The sequence below is a fragment of the Xenopus tropicalis genome, chromosome 5 (genome assembly GCF_000004195.4).
Source record: "Xenopus tropicalis strain Nigerian chromosome 5, UCB_Xtro_10.0, whole genome shotgun sequence".
Taxonomy (NCBI): domain Eukaryota; kingdom Metazoa; phylum Chordata; class Amphibia; order Anura; family Pipidae; genus Xenopus; species Xenopus tropicalis.
In genome coordinates, this window is record NC_030681.2 from 81,821,203 (window position 1) to 81,841,933 (window position 20,731).

General features: G+C 35.8%; 1 protein-coding gene across 1 annotated transcript in view; it reads left to right on the forward strand.

Annotated features, from left to right (window-relative positions):
• mchr2 (melanin concentrating hormone receptor 2) overlaps positions 1-20,731 on the forward strand; it is a 47,332-nt gene that overhangs the window by 8,805 nt on the left and 17,796 nt on the right. The window contains 1 exon segment of the mRNA NM_001310106.1: positions 20,393-20,599. Coding sequence (NP_001297035.1) covers positions 20,418-20,599 — 182 coding nt within the window. The 5' untranslated portion in view covers positions 20,393-20,417.

Sequence of the window (20,731 nt, forward strand, 5' to 3'; positions counted from 1 at the left end):
TCCTTCCTGACTCCAAGATGGCAATCGGACCAGTCCCTGAATCAACTTGTACTAAGAGCTATCTCCCATAACCGTGTATTCCCTCACAACAATTCCCTACCTAATTTACCATATTGTCAAATAAAAGGAAGTAATGGAAGGCAAGCTATTTATGTAAACCATCTGGATAGATAGTGCTCAAGCTATGTATTCTTTGCACTTCTTTGGACTGAAGAGGAGGAATCTATATTAGAGGGTACATGGACATTTATCTGAAATTTTAGATCTTTGATGGCATTTATAAACTCTGGAAATGGGACTTTTACATGTGTTAATGGTTGACCTGTCTTGGTTAAACATACCCAATACCCTCTTAGTGGGTTCCCCAATATAGGCCAACCCACAAAGAGTAAATAAACAATTTACTTGGGAAAAAAAACCATATGGAGATAAGAAAAACGAGACCCCCAAATTCATTACAACACTTGGCCCACCCATGACAGTGAAAACTGTCTTGTTAAACACGTGCACTGAATGAAAAGAAAATAGTATTACACAGGCCATTATAATTTTGGTAATATAGCCTACAGTAGTCATATATTTTACTCTTCCTTCTCAAAAATACATTTTCAGTGCACTAATATGTTAGGGAATTCTTTATCATATAGTACTCTTTTTCTTTATTAAAAAAACATGTTTTGCTATGACAACGAAAGTATAGCTGGGTTTATCTGGGGTTTGTGTACAACATTATCTGTACCTGATGAATAATAAGTACAGCTATATGTGTGTGTGTATTTTTTTATCTAAAATATATATATATATACAGTATATCACATTTTATATTAGGATTTGCAGCACTGACACTACAGAACTGATTCGTTTTCTGGCGCTTTATTAAAAATTGTTTAAATAGTGAATATGTTGAATACTAAGGGGCACATTTACTAACCCACGAACGGGCCGAATGCGTCCGATTGCGTTTTTTTCGTAATGATCGGTAATTTTGCGATTTTTTCGGCGTCTTTACGATTTTTGCGTAAAAACGCGAGTTTTTTCGGCGTCTTTAAGATTTTTGCGTAAAAACGCAAGTTTTTCGTAGCCATTACGAAAGTTGCGCAAAGTCGCGAGTTTTTCGTAGCGTTAAAACTTGCGCGAAATGTCGCGCCTTTTAAGTTTTAACGCTACGAAAAAGGCGCGACTTTGCGCGCAAGTGTTAACGCTACGAAAAAATCGCGACTTTGCGCAACTTTCGTAATGGCTACGAAAAACTCGCGTTTTTACGCAAAAATCGTAAAGACGCCGAAAAAAACGCAAAAAATACGAAAAAGTCGCAAAATGTTCGTTTCCAATCGGAATTTTTCCAATTCGGATTCGAAATCGTGTCTTAGCAAATCAGCCCCTAAATGTTGAATATATAGCATAATATTATTAGTAATAACAATAACTACATGAGATTAGTTTTATAGATATATATTAAAATGAATATATACATTAATGGTCATAGAAGAGGACAATTAGTAACAGAGTTCTACATCTATCAGGGAGCAGGAAGTACAAAATGATATGTATTGTGCAGGTTACGATTAATTGTGGATACCCACCTGCTGTCACATCTTGAGGTTACTGTGCTTAATGTAAGAAAACCAAGTATAAACTATGAGACCTTGCATTGACATAAATATATACATATTACAACCAGCTCACATTTCTCCTCTCTAGCTTGTTATTAGTCTAAAACTGCCAATATCTTTTATGAAAACGTAAAATTAATGGAAATTGTAAAAGTACTCAGAGGAAAGTTCTAAATAACTTTAAGAGTAACTTTGGAAGTTTAGTGACCATATAGCGAGTGCTTAAAAAACAGGAAATTAGAACTACTTTAATTTAAAGCCGTAAGTTTATAATATTGGAGATAAATATCACTGAGGTTGTTTCCCATAGCAACCAAAAAGCAATTAGATGTTAACAATCACCTACAAGTTACAAAGCAAAAGCAAAATTGCTATGGACAACATTACTGGTGATTTTTATCTTCAATGTTATTAAACATGTCCTCTATTAAGAATTTACAGAAAATAGAGCACTGATCCTATTCATTATAATAATGTTTAGAAGGGCATTTACTTCCCATTTAATAGTAACAAGCAATATAGAATTACCCCTCAGAGGAAGGTAGGACCTGCTAGATGATGAAAAATTACTGATTACTCTTTCAGTTCTATGCATCTGTCTCAGCTTGGATTGGGGGTCTAATATAGACAACCACTGAATAGTATGGATATGCAAGAACTGTATGAGAAAGAGTAGAAAATGGCCACACTGGCTGTTTCTCACTCTTCTCTAGTTTCACTACTGATTACCAGCCCTTCCAAGTGGGTACTGGTTCCAGCGGCACTGCAACCGCACATGTGCCCTTAATAATAGGCATGCACCCAAAATGCATCAAGCATTTGGCTTTGCTCCGGAGCATTATAAAGACACTGGTGATGCAATTCACTTTCCCATTGTATGGTATTGATCACCGCTGGAATGCCACTCGTACAATATGCAAGAACTGCTGTGGATAGTGATATTGCTGTTTCAGGGAGGTTTGCTTACATATTTCTAGCTGCCAAAAATGTTCTACAGTATTTTACAGAAAATATGAAATCAAATATTTAGCGAGAGGCTTGTAACCCCAAAAAGCAAGATCCAAACAGGCAAAATGCTGAAGGTTCCAAAAAACCCATAGAACAACATAAAACAGAAAACTATTTAAATTAAATATTAGCTGGGTGAAGAAAAGAGAATGATAGCATGATAATATATTAGTATAAATGAGCCCCCATGTACCACAAACATATGTGGTGCAAAGTCAATCAAAGGTCATTGATGTAAATACATCACAAAATTAAGCACATTTACTCTTGCAATACTTTTGTCAACTGTCTCAATGCCATAATAATTTACAGCTATTTGTTATGGTCATTGCACATGGTTTAGTGGTATTAATCCAATAGCCTGCATTCATGTTAGCAGTAAAATGGCACTCCATTGTATTTAATGCAAGTTGTGCCAGAACACTGGCACTGATAAGCAAAAGAGTTTGGGTATACAATCCAGCAGCATTGCTTTCTTGTTTGACAGAAGAATGGTAAATCCCTTCAGATCTCAATATTTACAAATGCTTTTAACCTATAAAATCATTTTCACATTAACAAAAGTCTTAGCCTGCATCAAAAATCTATTAAACTAAGAGGTAAGAGCAACCACCAATAAATTATATAGGCACCTGCTTCAGTTCACATCTCAGAAAATCATCTGCAATACACTTACAATGTTATTAAATCCAATCAAGCCAGAAAATGGAAAATAATGAATTGGAAGTTAAAAATAAACTCATTTGCAAAACTCTGGCTTTTCCCTCATTTTGAGTCACACCACTTTAAAAAATTGCAGACTAAAATCCCTATTAATTTTCTTTTCATAGGTACTTGAAAGGAAAAATAATCTCTTTTGGTAAATACAAATCATGGTACATCTAAAACAAATAAATGTGTTTACAAATGGAGATTTACCAGATGAGAGCAAAACTGTATTGCTAATGCAGGAGGCTTTATATCAATGGTTTTTTACTGTCTAAGTAAGAAGCATAGGAATTATTTACTTAGGCTGGATTTACAGACATAAGGGCTCATTTACATCCACAAGTGCAGTGAGCAAAGAGCACATATTTTAAAAAGAATTCTAGCATCATTGCGCTCACAAGGGGGCATTGCCTCTGCCACAATTGCATTGTGTCTGACACATTTGCTTCCAATTTGCCAAAATGAATCCAACTCATCTGACCATGATTCTTTAGGTGCAAGTGTGCTGCACCTATTGACACTAGCTGCAAATGGAATCTTGAAGATATCAGCTGGTCAAAGGTGGCAGTAGCCCCAGGGTACCACTGTGTCTGCATGTGTAGTTGCACTCAATTTGAAACAGGTAGGTCTGAGCAGTGCCATGTGCAACTATCTGGAACTGCAAAAAGCAATTTGACACAAGTAGCTTTTAATAAATAGGGTTTAACATGCAACTTTGGGAAAACTGTGGGAGCAAAACGGTGCTGACAGTCAAAATAAGACATCATGCCAGCAAGCTTACAATTACTCTATTGATGCACACGTAGCAGAATTTAACTAAAGTTGAAAAACTTGCCTCAGGTAGCAGCAACCCACCGCAAAAAGCTGATCCTGGTAACTTTAAGAGCCCTCAGTTTGCTTTGACGCTAAAAAGATAAGTATATGACAATGCAGCACAGAACAGTGCAACTTTAAGTACATGTATAGCTCATAGACAGAAAAACACAGTGAGACTGGTCATCTCATTATTACTGGCAGAATACTTACATTAATTGTTGTTCTGGCTGTTTGTCCCTGAGGAACATCACTTAATGTAACAGAAACGTTGGCTTTTCAATAAAAATACTTTTGTGTTGTTCATAAACCTGTTAGTGTGGTAATTTCACAATTTTTAACTAGACCCCAAACAATTAACCTGTATATGTGTGCTTTCCAGTTTAGGTTTATTTCTTCAGTTCCTGAGTAATTTTACAGGATATTATTTAGTAGGTATGTTTCTTTATTTTATGGATATAAAAATATGGATACTAAAAGATGTATAGTTAAACTGCAATGATGTTGTGTCTGCTTATTCAGCTTCCTCTCTCTACTACAATGTACGCTTTCATTTTCCAGATGCTGTTTCTTCTAGATAAGAAATGGCTGGAATAAAAAAAGCATTTTAATAGTACCCATGAAATTGTGTAACATAAAATTAATTAGACCACTGTTACATTTATAGATTATTTAATATCTATAGCAATTTTGAAGTAGCAAGAGCCATTAATCCTAGCAGCATAAGTGAATATATTTAATTCTACTCATGTGCTTTTCTATTTCCATTTCATCTTCAGCTATCAAACTGCAGAAAATGAGACCTGATCAATTGTTCTACTATTTTATTACTTCAAATTTATCTCAATAATATTGCCTATCCTGCCAAGCAGTATTGTTCTGTTAGATCTAGCTTTCATTGAACTATTGTTATACCACTGGTAGCAATTATTGCAAAGGTGCCATTATTTAGCTGCACCCAAAACAGAACATTCTTCACACAGGTCATATCTGTTCATGCAGATGTTGGGTGCAGTGATTCCTATAATACACCACTAATACTCGGAAGACTGGAAAGTAATGATTTCTTTCTTTTGGAAGTAAGTGAATTCTTTATAGGGATGCATGCTACTTTTATCTCTGCCCTCTCATGGATATTCAGTGTAGGGTTGTCTATATATCTAGCCCTAGTACCCTTTGCAACTATCTGAGACCTGTTCTACCTAAATGTCTGAAGGTAACCCAGAAGGTCCTCACAGTCTTATTAGGGGAGTCACCTAACACTGCCTTTACTTTGGATCGAAACTTACCTAGGGGATCTGACAATAATACAGCAAGGAAACGTCTTTTTAGAGATGTTTATTTTCTATTGTGTCTTCGCTAAGACATTTCTAAGAAGGGAAATGTCATAAAAGTTGGCCTCTATGTCAACAAATTTGCCTTTGAGCGAATTTAATAAGGGCTTTGTGAACACAGAAACTGTTTAGTGACCACTTCCAAAAGTGGAAGAAAGTTTGTGAATTTTATTGTTTGCAACAATGCGCAGTGTATGTAATAAAACTTCCTAATGAAAAGTTAAGTTTGCACCAAAAGGTTATGCCTCCTTCAAGCATTCCTTACAACGCAATGCAATAAAAGTCTAATGAACAATATTACAATGCAAAATGCACATTTTTATGCTTATTTGTGCATGTGTTTCTGACTTTTATTACATTTCCGCATTAGAACATTGACTCTTTAATTGCAAAACTAGTATTAGAATCAGGACTGGAGAAAGCTAGGGTCATGTATACAGTACATAAATATACAAGCAGAAAAATGGCTGTAGCTTTCCCTAGCTTGCCCTTGTCTCTTTCATCAAACCAAGTACATTTTTTTCAGTACAAAACACTTTTTTGTTTTATGATAGCAAAAGTGACAAGTTAAATAAGATATTGCAAAGTTCCAGTATGCACATACTAAAGTATGTAAAGTAACTGTGACACCCAAGGAGAACTGCAATTTTTGTATTCTGCTTCTGTCACTTTCTAGATTCTATTTCAGAGGGTAATTAAAGCAGAGAGATTGCTCTTTAAATTAGAAAGTGATTGCAGGTGTTGGTAAGGTCTCAAAGTCTGATGAGGTACATTGGTTTTGTCTGGGGAATATTAAAAGGAAGTGATCAGTGTAAGTAAATACATTTATTCTTTTAATTCTTGTAGAGTAGAATTGTTCTGTAATATAAGACTGCAATTAAGACAGACATAATTGTTCAGTTACTTAATACTCACATTGACTAGTGATAAGCGAATCTGTCCCGTTTTGCTCCGCTATAAAATTCGCGAAACGGCAAGAAAATTTGCGAAACAGCGAAAAATTTGTGAAACGCATTTGTCACATGATCTTTTTGTCGCCTGCATCTTTTTTGTCGTCCGCAGTGTCTATTTTTTTTCACTCACGCTTTTTTGAGGCGACTGTGCCCATTTTTTGATGCGCCCACACCCTTTTTGATGCAACCACACCCTTTTTTACTCGTCCGCTGCCAATTTGATGAGCGATTAAAAAAAATCTGAGTGCCGAATATTTCCGCCGCGAATTTTCACTGAAGTTTCGTGAAACAATTCACCAATGGTGAAATGCGGAAATTTGCTGCAAATCCATGCCTGGCGAAAAAATTCGCTCATCTCTAACATTGACCCATAAACACAACTACAGTATAAGAGTAATTCATGTGAATGGGAATGGTGCTATTTGGGCAATTTTCAGTCAGCATAGCCCAGTGAGACTATTCACTTGGTCCCAACTTGGCAGGAAACCATAGCAAGCTGCAGGTAGAACAATGTAGTTAATTTGCAAATGTGCCCCTTTCCCTAGTATTGATAAATAAGCTCCATATATAAAATATTCTCTTATTATTTCATGCTTCATCAGTTGATCTAACTTATTTATGACACCAAATTTAGATCCAGAATTCTAAAATTGTGGGCCACCTACAACCCCATGGCCAAGTTGCAGTCATTATTGGTGCTTACAGTCTCATACTTGAACCTCCAACATGCTTCTGAGTGACAGACTAAAGTACAGTTATTAACTGACCTTTTGGAGATGTATACAGTGGGGACTCACAAGAAAGGCAATGGCAACCTGAACACAGGAGAGCCTGGGCTGAGGTTTTATTCTGTGCAGCAAATTCAGGATTATGACATGGTCCCATGGACTAGTAAACCCCATGGAACAGTTGTAAAAAGACACCTAAATCTGCTAAAAATGGAATGTCTACAGTATGTTATGTTACAAATACAAATTTCTGCCAATACTATAATACTATACTATATAAAAATAAGGAACATAAGTTGAAAGTATATATAATTTTGACGACATTAATATGTATGCTTTATGCAAAAACAGTTAGGCAAATGAAATAAAACAGCTCAAGGAACTAGGTTTGTTCCTACTACAGGCAAGAAAGGAAAAATCAAATCTGTGGTTCTAATCATATATTAAGGCAGGGAAATTTAGAATAATTTATTAATTGCAGCTTTAGTAACTTTTGCCACTATCACTTGAAGCAATATTCCTGCAAAAGTTTTCTGTACTAGCCTTTCTGGTGCGTCCTACTTTCCTGTCCTGTCAGTCTTGGCAGTGCCTCATGCGGTGTGAATATTTATATTTTGACAGTTTAGTGGTATTGCTTCATACCTCTCACAATCGCAGAGTTAAGCATAAGACTTGTAAGGATGAGAATGGTTAAGGGCAATTACAAACTGAGTAATATTGGGCATTTTGGCTACCACGTTAAACTCAAATGCTATATGCACTTGTGACTGGAGATTCTTGGCTGATAATAAAGTTGCTGTTGGGAAAAAAAAGCATGAAAACACAAAAAGGCTTATTTACTATGGATACCCCTTAGAGCACATTACAGGAAAATGCTGAATTAAAAAATGTTTTCAGTGTGACTATTTTACCCTTTTCCTAGTATATACTAAGACCTTTATCTTCCTTGTGTTCCTTTTAGGCAAAATGTTCTATTAAAATGTTGATTTAAAAAGCTCTTAGATATTTTTCTCATGACATTGTTATAGATTTATTGGAAAGCTGTATTTGGCACAGTGAAAAATGTAATGCATTAATGCATCTGTGGTGTTTTTTTTACTCACCAACATCACAGGAAACAAGACAAAATGCTAAAAAAAATAATGTTAATAAATGTGTGGTAAATCATTAATCTACTCTATTAAAATATAGGTTCAATGATTTTTTAATGGCAAGCAACCCTCTCTCTATAGAGGTAATTTATTAAGTGCAGGGAAAGGGTATTAAATGCAGAGTGCAAAGTTAAAAACTTTGTACCTTGAGCCAAAAAAAGAATTGCCATAAAATCCCTGCACCCCAAAATGGAGCACAAAGACCTGGGTCCCTGGCAGAAATATATATTTATGAAGAGCAGGGAAAGGGCAAAGAGTAAGTGCAAAAACATGGCATCATTCAGAGGTTTAAGTTAAGGAGCACAGGTGGGCACAGGTTCCTCAATGGCATGCTGTAAGGACTGGATGGCTGCCTTGTGCCCATTGGTGCTGCATTCTACATCTAGCTCCAGTGCAGCCAGACCCCATGAAAGTGCATATGGAATGGGCACTTAGCAACACTCTTTTGTGCCCCCGTGCCCTAGCACTTACATCTAGGATCTCTGAAAATGACCCCTTATAAAGTTACACCAATCTGACTAAACTTATGGTTACACAATCTTAATTCTTAAAGCAAATGATAAAAAATTAATAGTAGTGAATCTCCTGGTTTGGTAGCCAATATGCTTACCTTCTTTCATAGCTTCATATACTGCAAACATATGTGATATGTGTATCAGACATCACTAAAGCCCCATCACTAGAGTGCACCCTCATAAAGTAGCTACTCTGTGATTGCCAAAGTGTGTGGCCTTTTTTGGTGTGCTATAAATTCAAGTAATTATAACTGTCGAAAAGACACATATTTTTTGCTGATTGCCCAATCTACAATGTCTCTGTGGAATAATCAGATAATACTTGTCAAAAACTGATCAAAATGCACTCTCTATGCACATGGATAGATTGCTCCAAGAGCAGAGGTACTCGCAGATTTATGATTAGGCATACTCTGTTAAGTTTAACATAATGTAAGACATTATGTTACAACTTTTTGAGTAAATCATGCATACATTTTCTTAATTAGCATCTCTTAATGAAAATGAAGAAAGCTTAAAGTTCTTGTTCGACCAATTTAGTATTTACTGCTCTTATATCCAAAAAGTCTCTAACAGACTCCCTTGGAAATGAATTAAGTTACATTAAGTGACATCTTGCTTTAACTAAAGGTGAGCCTTGTCAGAGAATGATTCACCCCACAGGGAAATAGCTCTCATTCCTGCAGATATGGAGAGATTATTAATGACTGCATTGTATATGTCTCTCTTGGATACAAATATCTCATCTATGATAATGCAGAATTCAATTTAAAATTATCTCCTGGACAAAGATACATCTTGACTACCATGCACTGTTTTTTTCCAATTATGTAGTTAAAGGTTAAATTAAACATAGATTTTTATTTATTTTAAAGCACCTTAAAATAGAAAAGTAGGACACAGCTCTCAGAGGAAATATGCTTCCCTCTCAATATAAAATCTATTTAAAAGTTACTACACTATACAGAATCTGACCTGCATCCTAAATATATTGAAGGACTCCATTTCAACCAAAACAACCTTATTTAGATTTGTCCTCCAGGTAGAAAATACATAGAAGAACTGTTTTTCTGTAGCAAGCAGAAATACCAATAAATTCAACAAGAGCTAGATCAAATTTAGGTTACACTTTGAAGAGGCAGATGGTTTTTCCCTGAAGCATGGGCTCTTACTCTTCACTCTCCCTCTACAGATTTCTTTTCCTAATCTACTCACTGCCAAAACAGATTAAGGACATTCTCTTTCTGTCAAACATATATAACTTTATATAACACACATTATTTTTTATTATTATAATTATTAACATGTATTTATAACACTCCAAAATATTCTGCATCACTGTACAATAAAGGATTATATACATCAAACATAGCAATTATATACAAAAATACAACCAATACAAAGGGTAAGCAGGGCCCTGCTTAAAAATTTGACCAGGTGAATTGTGTGAGAAAGAAGTACCTGGATGTGTATGGCCTCCTCTGCAATCCCGTGAGTGTTTTATGAATTTTTGGGGTCTTTGGGACATTAAAAATCAAAGGCAGTGAGAATATTTTGCCAGCACTGAAGGAGTAAAATTCTCTGGGGACATATGTAAAAGTCTCCTTTCTTCTTTATTAACATTTTAAAAGCCAAGGTTAATAAAGCAAGAAGAACTGAAAAACAGCTATGTTGAAAATCCTTTGACTCACAGTTGTGTGGATCTTTTGAAGTGTAGATTCCAAGGTACTAAGTGATAAGATAGCATTGCTATGTAGATCATTTGCAGCTAACACAGAAGCTTGGCATTAGAGTGTCTCAGTTTTCCTGTTTGCCTTGGGAAGTTTCCAATAAAGGTCCTGCAAGATTGTAAGGATCCCATGCTTCTATCACAGCCTTCGATATACCTTTTTTGCTGATACAGAGAGGAAATGTAATTTTGTCACTTGCATGTTTACTAGAGCTACATCTTGACATTTCTACCTTATGCAATTTTTAAACACTACGAAAAAGCATGTTTCATACATTTTCATACATTTTACATCCCTCTCTGTAGCCATTAAGACTGAAAGGATAGGTCAAGACAAAAACGTTCATCATGTACTCTTCAAGAACTCTAATGTAGTAATACTGAACAGGCCTAGACTGGGATTCAAAACAGGCCCTGGCATTTTAAGTACTCAGAGCCCCAAACAGCCCCCCCACCAGCTCACTAAATAGTGACTGTCTATGGCACCTTACAGCAGCATTAGCCAGAATCCACAGACTGCCACTCTGGGCCTACTCAAAAAGATAAGCAGTGCAAAAATTGTCTGCCCATTTTTTCTTTTTTTAGTGCTACATTCTTGGCACCTGATCGGAAAAATATTTGCAATTCAGACATTTTTCCATTTGCAAGGTTTTAACAAAATGTTACTAGATCCTAATAGTAACTGTCCTAATGTATACAAAGTAATCGTATTTATTATAAGCAGCTCATGAAAACGAAACAAGTTATCCAGTCCCAAGTTATCCAGTCTTCCTGCATGACTAATATCCTCAATTATGTTCATACACAGATTGTCATTGTTATTGTCATTTTCGAATGACCAAGCATATTGTTTAATTATTGTTTTAACTGTTCAATTTACCCATTTACAAAAAATTACAACATAGTTTAGTAAAATCCATAGTTTTATGATTGAATTGTTGAATAGATTGCACATATACAGGATCCCTTGCACAGGAAAAAGTGGAAATGACACATGCTATATGTATAGGGGTTTTAATGTGTGCACAGTCATCAATGGACACATGTTCGTTTGTGTGTTCTTTATGGTTGCAGTGTTGAAACTTAATTTCAAATTAATAAAATTGTTAAATGTAATCAATATTACCTATGGTTTTATAGTTAGCTGTCAAGGTCATGCAGGAGTCAGTGGGCAGCTGTCCTGTCTCCAATCAGAAGACCTTCTTTTGCTTCAGGGTGTTAGAGGTTTTTGGATTTTCCAGACACTTCATTCATTGAAAAACACAAAAAAATTAAGGTTTTTACATTTTGGGGACAATTCACTAAAGGTCGTTAACGCTTAACACATTGTTTTATGCGTTAAAAGTGTTTAATAATTAATTACGGATTTATCAAAGTCATTTTGCATGCGTTACTACTCATAACACATGCGCAAACATCCTGATTATCACAAAGTGTGATTTCCATCGCATTGAGGTAATTATCGAATAGAAATAATACTAATGCATAATTCACAAACATATTTGAAGCGTTAAAAGCAGAAAATGTGGCGATATTTACTGTGAAACTTAAAGCCTCCCAGGAGTAGGCGTTACTAAACAAAATTGCAACTGGTGATTGTCTGTGGTGACAACATGGAGTTTGCAGTCGGATTTTTTGAAGTATGTGATTGCCCTAGAGAGATGCATCCTCCAGTTTTTAGGGAAATGGTAATTTTCAGAATGGTAGTTTTCAGAAAGTAATGGTTATGTGAGCAATAGCGTGCGCTAATATCGCGTGCTACGACATAACGCATAAATATATTGCATGCTTTAAAATAATGCTTAAAAATATGTAATCGCCAGATAAATAATGACAATAAAATCGCTTTTTTAATTCAGACAGAAGTGATAATATTTTTAACGCATGCTATAAATATCACTCGTTTTTTCTGCCTTTTTTGTCTGCATTTTTTAAAGGCTGTTTTAATAAATCACTTTGTATTTGTGGTTTTAGAGAAAGTGAGTTTAATCATGGTTGTTAAAACCACATATACCACGAAAATGAGAATGTTGATAAATGTGCCTTATTGCCTATGGTCACCTTTGGTGTGTCTCACTAACACTGCAGGTATTTTTCAGTTAACTTATCCAGAATGCTTGGGACCAGGGGATTTCTGGACAAGGGGTCTTTCTGTAATTTTGATCTCCATACCTTAAGTCTACTAAAAGATTATACAAACATTAAATAAACCCAACAGGATTGTTTTGCCTCCAATAAGGATTCATTATTTTAGTTTGGATCAAGGACAAGGTACTGCTTTATTATTATAGAGAAAAAGGAAATCATTTTTGAAAATTAGAATTATTTGCTTATAATGGAGTCTATGAGGGGTGGCATTCCCTAATTTCGGAACTTTCTGGATAATGGGTTTCCGGATAACAGATCCTATACCTGTACCTGTGAGTAAAAGAATTGAATGCCTCTTTTAAAATCTAAAATGACAGTATTACATTTATCTGCATGATATTTCATTTTGATTTTCCCGTGACCATTTTAAAGGAACAGTAACACCAAAATATGAAAGTGTATAAATGTAATTACAGTATAATGTACTGTTGCCCTGCATTGCTACAACTGGTGTGTTTGCCTTAGAAGGACAACTATAGTTTATATAAACAATGCTGCTGTGTTGCTATGGAGGCAGCCATTTAAATGAGAAAAGGCACAGGTAACGTAGCAGATAACAGATAAAACCCCATTATATTCTACAGAGCTTATCTGTTATCTGCTATGTAACCTGTGCCTTTTCTCCCTTTTTCCAGCTTTAATGGCTGCCCCCGGGGCTACACAGCAGCTTATTTATATAAATTATAGTAGAGTTACTGTAGCCAACACACTAATTTTACCAGTGCAGGGCAACAATACATTATATTCCAATTACTTTAAAACACTTTCATTTTTTGGTGTTACTGTTCCTTTAACAAACATAAGCAACCAATATCATATATATGCCCAAGATATATGCCCAAGTCTTTAATAAAAGTATAAGAGCAAAGTATTAGAGCAACTTACAGAATCTACAGCTGATGGGTGAGCCTTTAGTTTTAACCAATATTGCTTTATGGCTCTCAGAAGAGCAAATACAGTACATACCATTTAAAGACATTATTAGTAACACTGAAAATGAGCTTTGTCAAATCTAGTTAAAACATATTGCAAACAAATATAAATGAATTTCCCTAGAACCAGGAATAGTTACTACTGAGAAAATATCACTGTAATGTGTATTTAAAGCCAGTTATTTAGCATTGTTTAATTAGGCTGTAGCTGAACATTTCCTCATAGGAACTGTAAATCTTAAATAGGTAATTACACAGACCTAGATGTATAGGAGAGAACAGAAGGTACAGTACACTGAAATGTACTGACTGAAAACAGAGTTATAATATGTAGCTTATTTAAATGAGAAAAATATCCTAAAGGGAAATAGGTTTTCAAAAAGAGTCTACAAGGTTGAAGATGAAATGGCAGAATAAGGAAGCTGATATAAAGAGATACAAAGCATTTGAATTAATTTTCACAATCAGTCTTTTTTCATATGTAAATCACTGTAAGTCCTGGTGTCATGAGTTTGACTGACAAGTCACATTTGTAAGCAGATGCGCTTCCACTTATAGCTATGCTAAATGTTACATATTCATATCATATTTATAAAGACTGTTCTGGGCTTAAATGGCCACAGTATAGGGGATATGTGAATTCAAACCTCTGAGGGCTTACTACATATTTAAGATCTCAAGAGACCAGACCAATATTCTGTTTGATAGGTTAAAATAATTATAATGTACATATTATGTACTTTATGCTGATAGTTTTACCTCAAAACAACATTCTACCCAGCAATTAAGCATTACTGCATTGGTGCAAAAACATAGCTTGACACGCCACTTTCCCGATTCATCGATACAGATACAAAGCTTGTACCTATTTTGTAAATTTGGCACTATTTTCAGCATCATGTGGGCATTAGTGATGAGCGAATCTGTTCCGTTTCGCAAAGCGGAAAAATTGTCGCCTGCGACTATTCTTTTGTCGCCCCCGGCTATTATTTTGTCGTCCGTGGCTATTCTTTTGTCGCATGACTATTCTTTTGTTGCCCACAGCTATTATTTCATCACACAGCTATTATTTTGTCGCCCGCGGCTATTAGTTCGTCACGCGGCTATTCTTTTGATGCCCGCAACTATTCTTTTTTTACACCGGCAACAATTTTTGGACGTGCACTGAATTTTTCCGCAGCAAATTTTTTCATCCGTTTCGCAAAACAATCCGCCAATGGCGAAACGCGGAAATTCACCGCGAATCCATGCCTGGCGAAACATTTTGCCCATCACTAGTGGGCATTTGTGAACGATTCAGCATCTCCAGGCACAATGGGCAGATTAAGGAAGGTGTGACGTATAGGGCTCCCTTGTGCCAAAGTGTGCAGCCCATTGTGCCCTGTGCAACAGGTTTAGATGTAGACATATAGACAGATGCAAAAACTTTAATGAATGATTTTATTACTGGCACAGTTCTGCACACACATTTGTAGTTGTTTGTCTTATTATAGTAAAAGAGTCCTTTGTTGCAGAGTTCAAGAACTCACTCGCAAATTCTGCAGTCAATTCCCCAAACCCAGACAGGTAAAAGTTGTTAAATCTGCCCCATAATATTTCCACATACAGGAGTAAAATTTTTCATTGTGTATGTTTACTTACTTAAGTTGAAATTGCTAGCACTTGAAAGACTGGAAAAACACTTATTGTAAGAAGCACATAGGGCAGAGCTCTCCTGACCCTCTCAGTATAATTGAAACTTTTTACTTTATTGTAAATTCTGAATGTATTTTTTTAAATACAGAACATTTGTAAGTACTGAATGGCTGATAATACATTATAGAATGCTGAAAATTTCTGTATGAAAAAAAAAAATGAAACTTTATGTTCTGCTCTCTCATGCTCTTATTTTTATTAGATATGATTTATTTGTAGATGCTGTTAATCAGGCTTGCAAACAGGAAGAGGGTAAAGCGGCATAACCCTTTTGTCTAGATGCCTATTAAACCAGACAGAAAAGAAAATAAACATGTTGTGCTGTTATGCAGGGAACTGCCCATAATACTAACACATTCTAAAATTAAAATTACCTTACACATGTGAAAATCCACAGTGTTAAAAAAATGAAAAACTAATGCAGTGGGAAAGGGCAAATCTAAAAGACAGGCAGATTTAGATTTTGAAGGTGGTGTAAAAATGTTGTGATTGCCCCTTGAACTACATTAGGGTAACTGTTACTGTATAACGGTTTTTATATACCTGTAATCTTGTTATGAACAATGGAGGGCATAACCAATTACTGGGCCACACTTTTGGAGTATGGCTAGTAGAATTTGTTTGCCAAAAAAGTTTAAACCTTTGACAATGAGCAATTCATGGTAACCAATACATGGTAATTGACTCCTCATTCTGGCATGCACTTAAAGGAACAGTTCACTGTAAAAATGAAACAGGGTAAAATAGATAGACTGCACAAAATAACAAATATTTGTAATATAGTTAGTTAGGCAAAAATGTAATCTATAAAACCTGGAGCGGGCAGATGTCTAACATAATGGCAAGAACACTACTTCCTGCTTTCAGCTCTCTAACCTTTTAGTTAGTCAGTGACTTTAGGGGGTGCCACATGGGACATAACTGTTCAGTTATTTTGTGAGCACACAGGTCAGATTCAAATGCAAACTAACTGAATAGTTATGTCCCATATGGCCCCCCCCTCAAGTCCCTGATTGGCTACTGACTGCTGACAGCTTAGCTTAGAAAGCAGGAAGCAACGTTCTGGCTCACATCTGCTCATTTCAGCCTTTATAGATGACATTTTCACCTAACTAACTATATGAAAACATTTTTTATTTTGCACAGTCTATCTATTTTGCCCATTTTTATTTTTTTCACTGAACTGCTCCTTTAAGGGAGATTTAATCCCCAATCATTTTAACACAATCTAACCCTTAAAATATATTTCCTGATATTCATGATTAAATAAGAGAAATCATTGATATTTGAATACTTTTCAGTGCTAAGAACATACTCGCTCTAAATATGTAAGTATATTATCATGGCATTATTTTCAATAAACCTTTGTAAGGAAGATCATAATAAGATAATTACTATTGTTTTTCCCTTAGAAGCGTTAAAGGTTAAATATAATTATGTTCATTAAGCATGAACTAAGTTTAAGAAAATGGTTCAATGTTGTTTGCACCATTCTCTTCCTCCTACACCTTTTCAGACTTCTATTTTCTCTGTATGATCCTTTTGAGTCTGTTACAGAATTCACTGGTTGGCACAAACAACAATTGATATCTAAATACCAAATGCAGGAACCAGTGGTTTTGCATCTATGAGCAGCTACAGGGAACAATTGTCACTATGGCTTATCTTCCAGTTGCAAACATTTCACTTGTGAAAGCAGAAGCGATCAAAATACATGTAATACCAGCAGCCGGCTACTTGCAACCAAGTGATTTGTGCTGATTATGGCACCCAGGAGTCAGTATAGAAGAGAACACAGATGTCCAATATTCCGTCCTGTGTTTTTAAAGAAAATAATTAGCTAAGGCTTAAAATAAGAAGTAATACAATGATGTACTGACGTGTATTAGAGATAAACTGTAAAGCGTGTAAATGGTTTATCAAGTGCTTTAGAAATCATTTGTAAATGTACTTTCTGTTAAATGCAGCACCTGTCATGGTGGCTCTGACCTTTGGAACAATGTAACAGAAGCCAAGAGATAATTAGCGGACCTGTGTCTGCTGGAGGAGAGATGACTTTTCAACCTTGTTTATAAATAGCTAGTAGTAGAAAAGGGATAAGCAAATACTGCTTTCAATGGCAATTGCATTTACAATAGCTTTTATAGAACGGAAAATGTGTATTGAATATATAATGGTAAGCTGCTCAGCATTATATTGTCTTTTAGTGGCAAAATGTCATTTTTGGGTTTACATCCCCTTCAAGGGTTCACAGTTTATTAGCAAGTAACATCTATTTATGATGACTGTTACAAAATGCCATAAAATGCACTCTAAGGAATAGAAGTGTTTTGAGATAGCTTTGGAAGTTTGAGAGTAGGGGCTAGGCAGTATTTACTAAAATGCAAATTTCTCCTTGTCTGACTAACAAAATATACATCAATATGTCATGTATATTTTTTGAATCAAAATACCTGTTTGGCACCTTTGATAAACTTTTGCACAGACAACATTTTGTCTGGTGATAAAATGTGAATGTGCACGACTGCAGTTCAGTTCACATGAGAAAATCAGATTTTAGTAAATTGCTGATGTTGTGGTAATTTTTTATTTTTTAAAATGTTTATACATCCCCCCTAGTTCTAATCAAGCATCAAAAGAATCATGTGATGCTAAAATGGAGCAAAGTTCAACTAGTTTTAAAATTGTTTGCATATTTAATGCAGTGAATGCCTGAGGTTCCGTGAGCATACATTGATGTCAGCATTAGCCCACTGGCATTTTTCGTTTTTTTCTTACTTTGTATTTTTCCTGTTTCACAGAAGCAACTGAACACAAATAACACAGACTATTTTTTTTATATCTTTTTTACAACATATTACAGAAATATTTTGAAGTGTTAAAGAATGCAATGTAAGGTTCTGTTTTGTTCCCAAACCGTCAGCTTTTTCATGTTTAATGAGCTCAGTGTCAGAAAAATCAGTCAACAGATGCCCTGTTATTAATGTATGACTATGCAACAAATCATTGATCTCTTTTCATATAATATTCAGTAATATAAATCTTGGATTTCATATCAATCCTTTATGATTAGTTGAAGCTGCATGTGTAATCCTGCATTCTAACCATATAGTTAACGTGTGTTTTTGTACTTACTATTAGGTGGGCACTAAAATGACTGTTAATTTTATTAACCAATTACTAAAATAGGTATTTAACATGTAAAATATCAGCAGCGTTGTTTTCATAAGAAAAGTAGGGCTGCAAGTAGGCCTCATCCAGATTTTTTATCTTGCTTGACGTGCAGAGTGCAGCCGTACCCTTGGCAAGAGAGCACAAAGGACCCTCTGACCTTTCTGCCCAGGGTCTTGATTAGTGATGAGCGAATTTTTTCGCCAGGCATGGATTTGCAGCGAATTTCCACATTTTGGCATTGTTATGAAAATGCAGAAGCAAAGTTGTGGTGTGTGGTATTGTATGTTGAAATGTGCACCACATTTACACCAGTCTGAAATGGTCTTACATATATAACAATACTATAGGAAAACTAATATACAGTGAGGAACATAAGTATTTGAACACCCTGCGATTTTGCAAGTTCTCCCACTTAGAAATCATGGAGGGGTCTGAAATTCACATTGTAGGTGAATTCCCACTGTGAAGATCAGTGTTAATATTTGGTACAGAAGCCTTTGTTTGCAATTACAGAGGTCAAACGTTTCCGGTAGTTCTTGACCAGGTTTGCACACACTGCAACAGGGACCACTCCTCCACACAAATCTCCTCTAGATCTGTCAGGTTTCGGGGCTGTCGCTGAGCGACACAGAGTTTCAGCTCCCTCCAAAGATTTTCTATTGGATTTAGGTCCGGAGACTGGTTAGGCCACTCCAGAACCTTGATATGCCTCTTAGGGAGCCACTCCTTGGTTATCCTGGCTGTGTGCTTGGGGTCATTGTCATGTTGGAAGACCCAGCCACGACCCATATTCAATGCTCTGACTGAGGGAAGGAGGTTGTTGCTCAAATCTCACAATACATGGCTCCATTGATCCTCTCCTTAATACAGTGCAGTCGTCCTGTCAACAGTGCCAGGCCAAGTTGGCTATGTGCCCTAGGCAACCTGGCTAGGCAGCCCACACACTGCTCCCACCCCCCCAAACGCAAGTGTGCATCTTCATGAGCACGCATATGTGAGCATGTGCGCACAGCCACTTTGATTATGGGGAAAGGAAGTTAAGACAAATAGTGAGGGTGACATAGGCCCAGACTAGGGGTAGGTGAAAGAAATATGTGGCTGGCGCCCCCCCCAACTGTTTCGCCCTAGGCACCTGCCTCTTCTGCCAACACCTAGTTCTGGCCCTGATTGGCAACATATGTGGATTGGAAAACTGCATTCATTTAATATGCTTTCTAATTGCCATTTACTAGGAATACTCCAGGAAACAGGCTCTCTCAGGCTGGTATTCCACTATTTTTTGAAGTGCTTCAGGAGCTGATAACCCAAATAGCATCGACAGGTTACACTCATGTACCAAAGATCATACAGTTTCCTCAAAACTGTATGATAAAGTGTTGTATGTGTGATCAGCATAGCTGCCAGCCATGGAGTAATACATAAATGAGAACTATAATAGTGGCTTGCTGATGCTGCTGGATCTCAGTGATATTCAACAGCAACTTACTCCTCACACAACAAGAGCAATATTAACTTACCTCTACTAAAGGTACTAGTAGAGGTAACTGTAAGTCCTCCATTGAGTAACTTTTTCTGTGAGTAACTAATTATTGGGTATAGATTCCTCTTAATTCTACATTTAACTTTCTAACTTTGCTAGCTGACTCTTTCTTTTGTTGTTTTTAATACTTTGACATTGAGGATAAATAAGTTAATTGTTGCCATTTTACATTTTCTCTTTGATTTCCACTTGGGAATGTCAGTTTTATTTTCATCTATCTACATTAGAAAATGTTACTTTTACATATTTATTATTAATGTATCATCATAGCAAATTAGTTTACTATATGTTAAGCAAGTAATTGTTTTTGTAATATTTTTATATAATCCATTAACACTTTTTATATTACAGATCAGTGGAAAAGTCTTACGCAGCAATGAATGAAGTCCCGATTGCTTTATCAAATGGTACATGTGACCTATTTAATAAATCATGGAGGATCATAGATGATTATCACATAACAGACACTGCAGAAACTGTTATTCTTCCTTCATTCATTGGAATTATCTGTTCAACTGGATTAGTTGGGAATATCCTTGTTCTAATCACAATAATAAGGTATGGTACATAAAGCAACACCAAAGTACTGAAAACTATATATGACATTCCCTACAATATATCATTTTAGGGAAGATTAATTTGGGCCTATTACTAAATTTGTCTGCTGACAGTTTGGGACAGATTTACTGC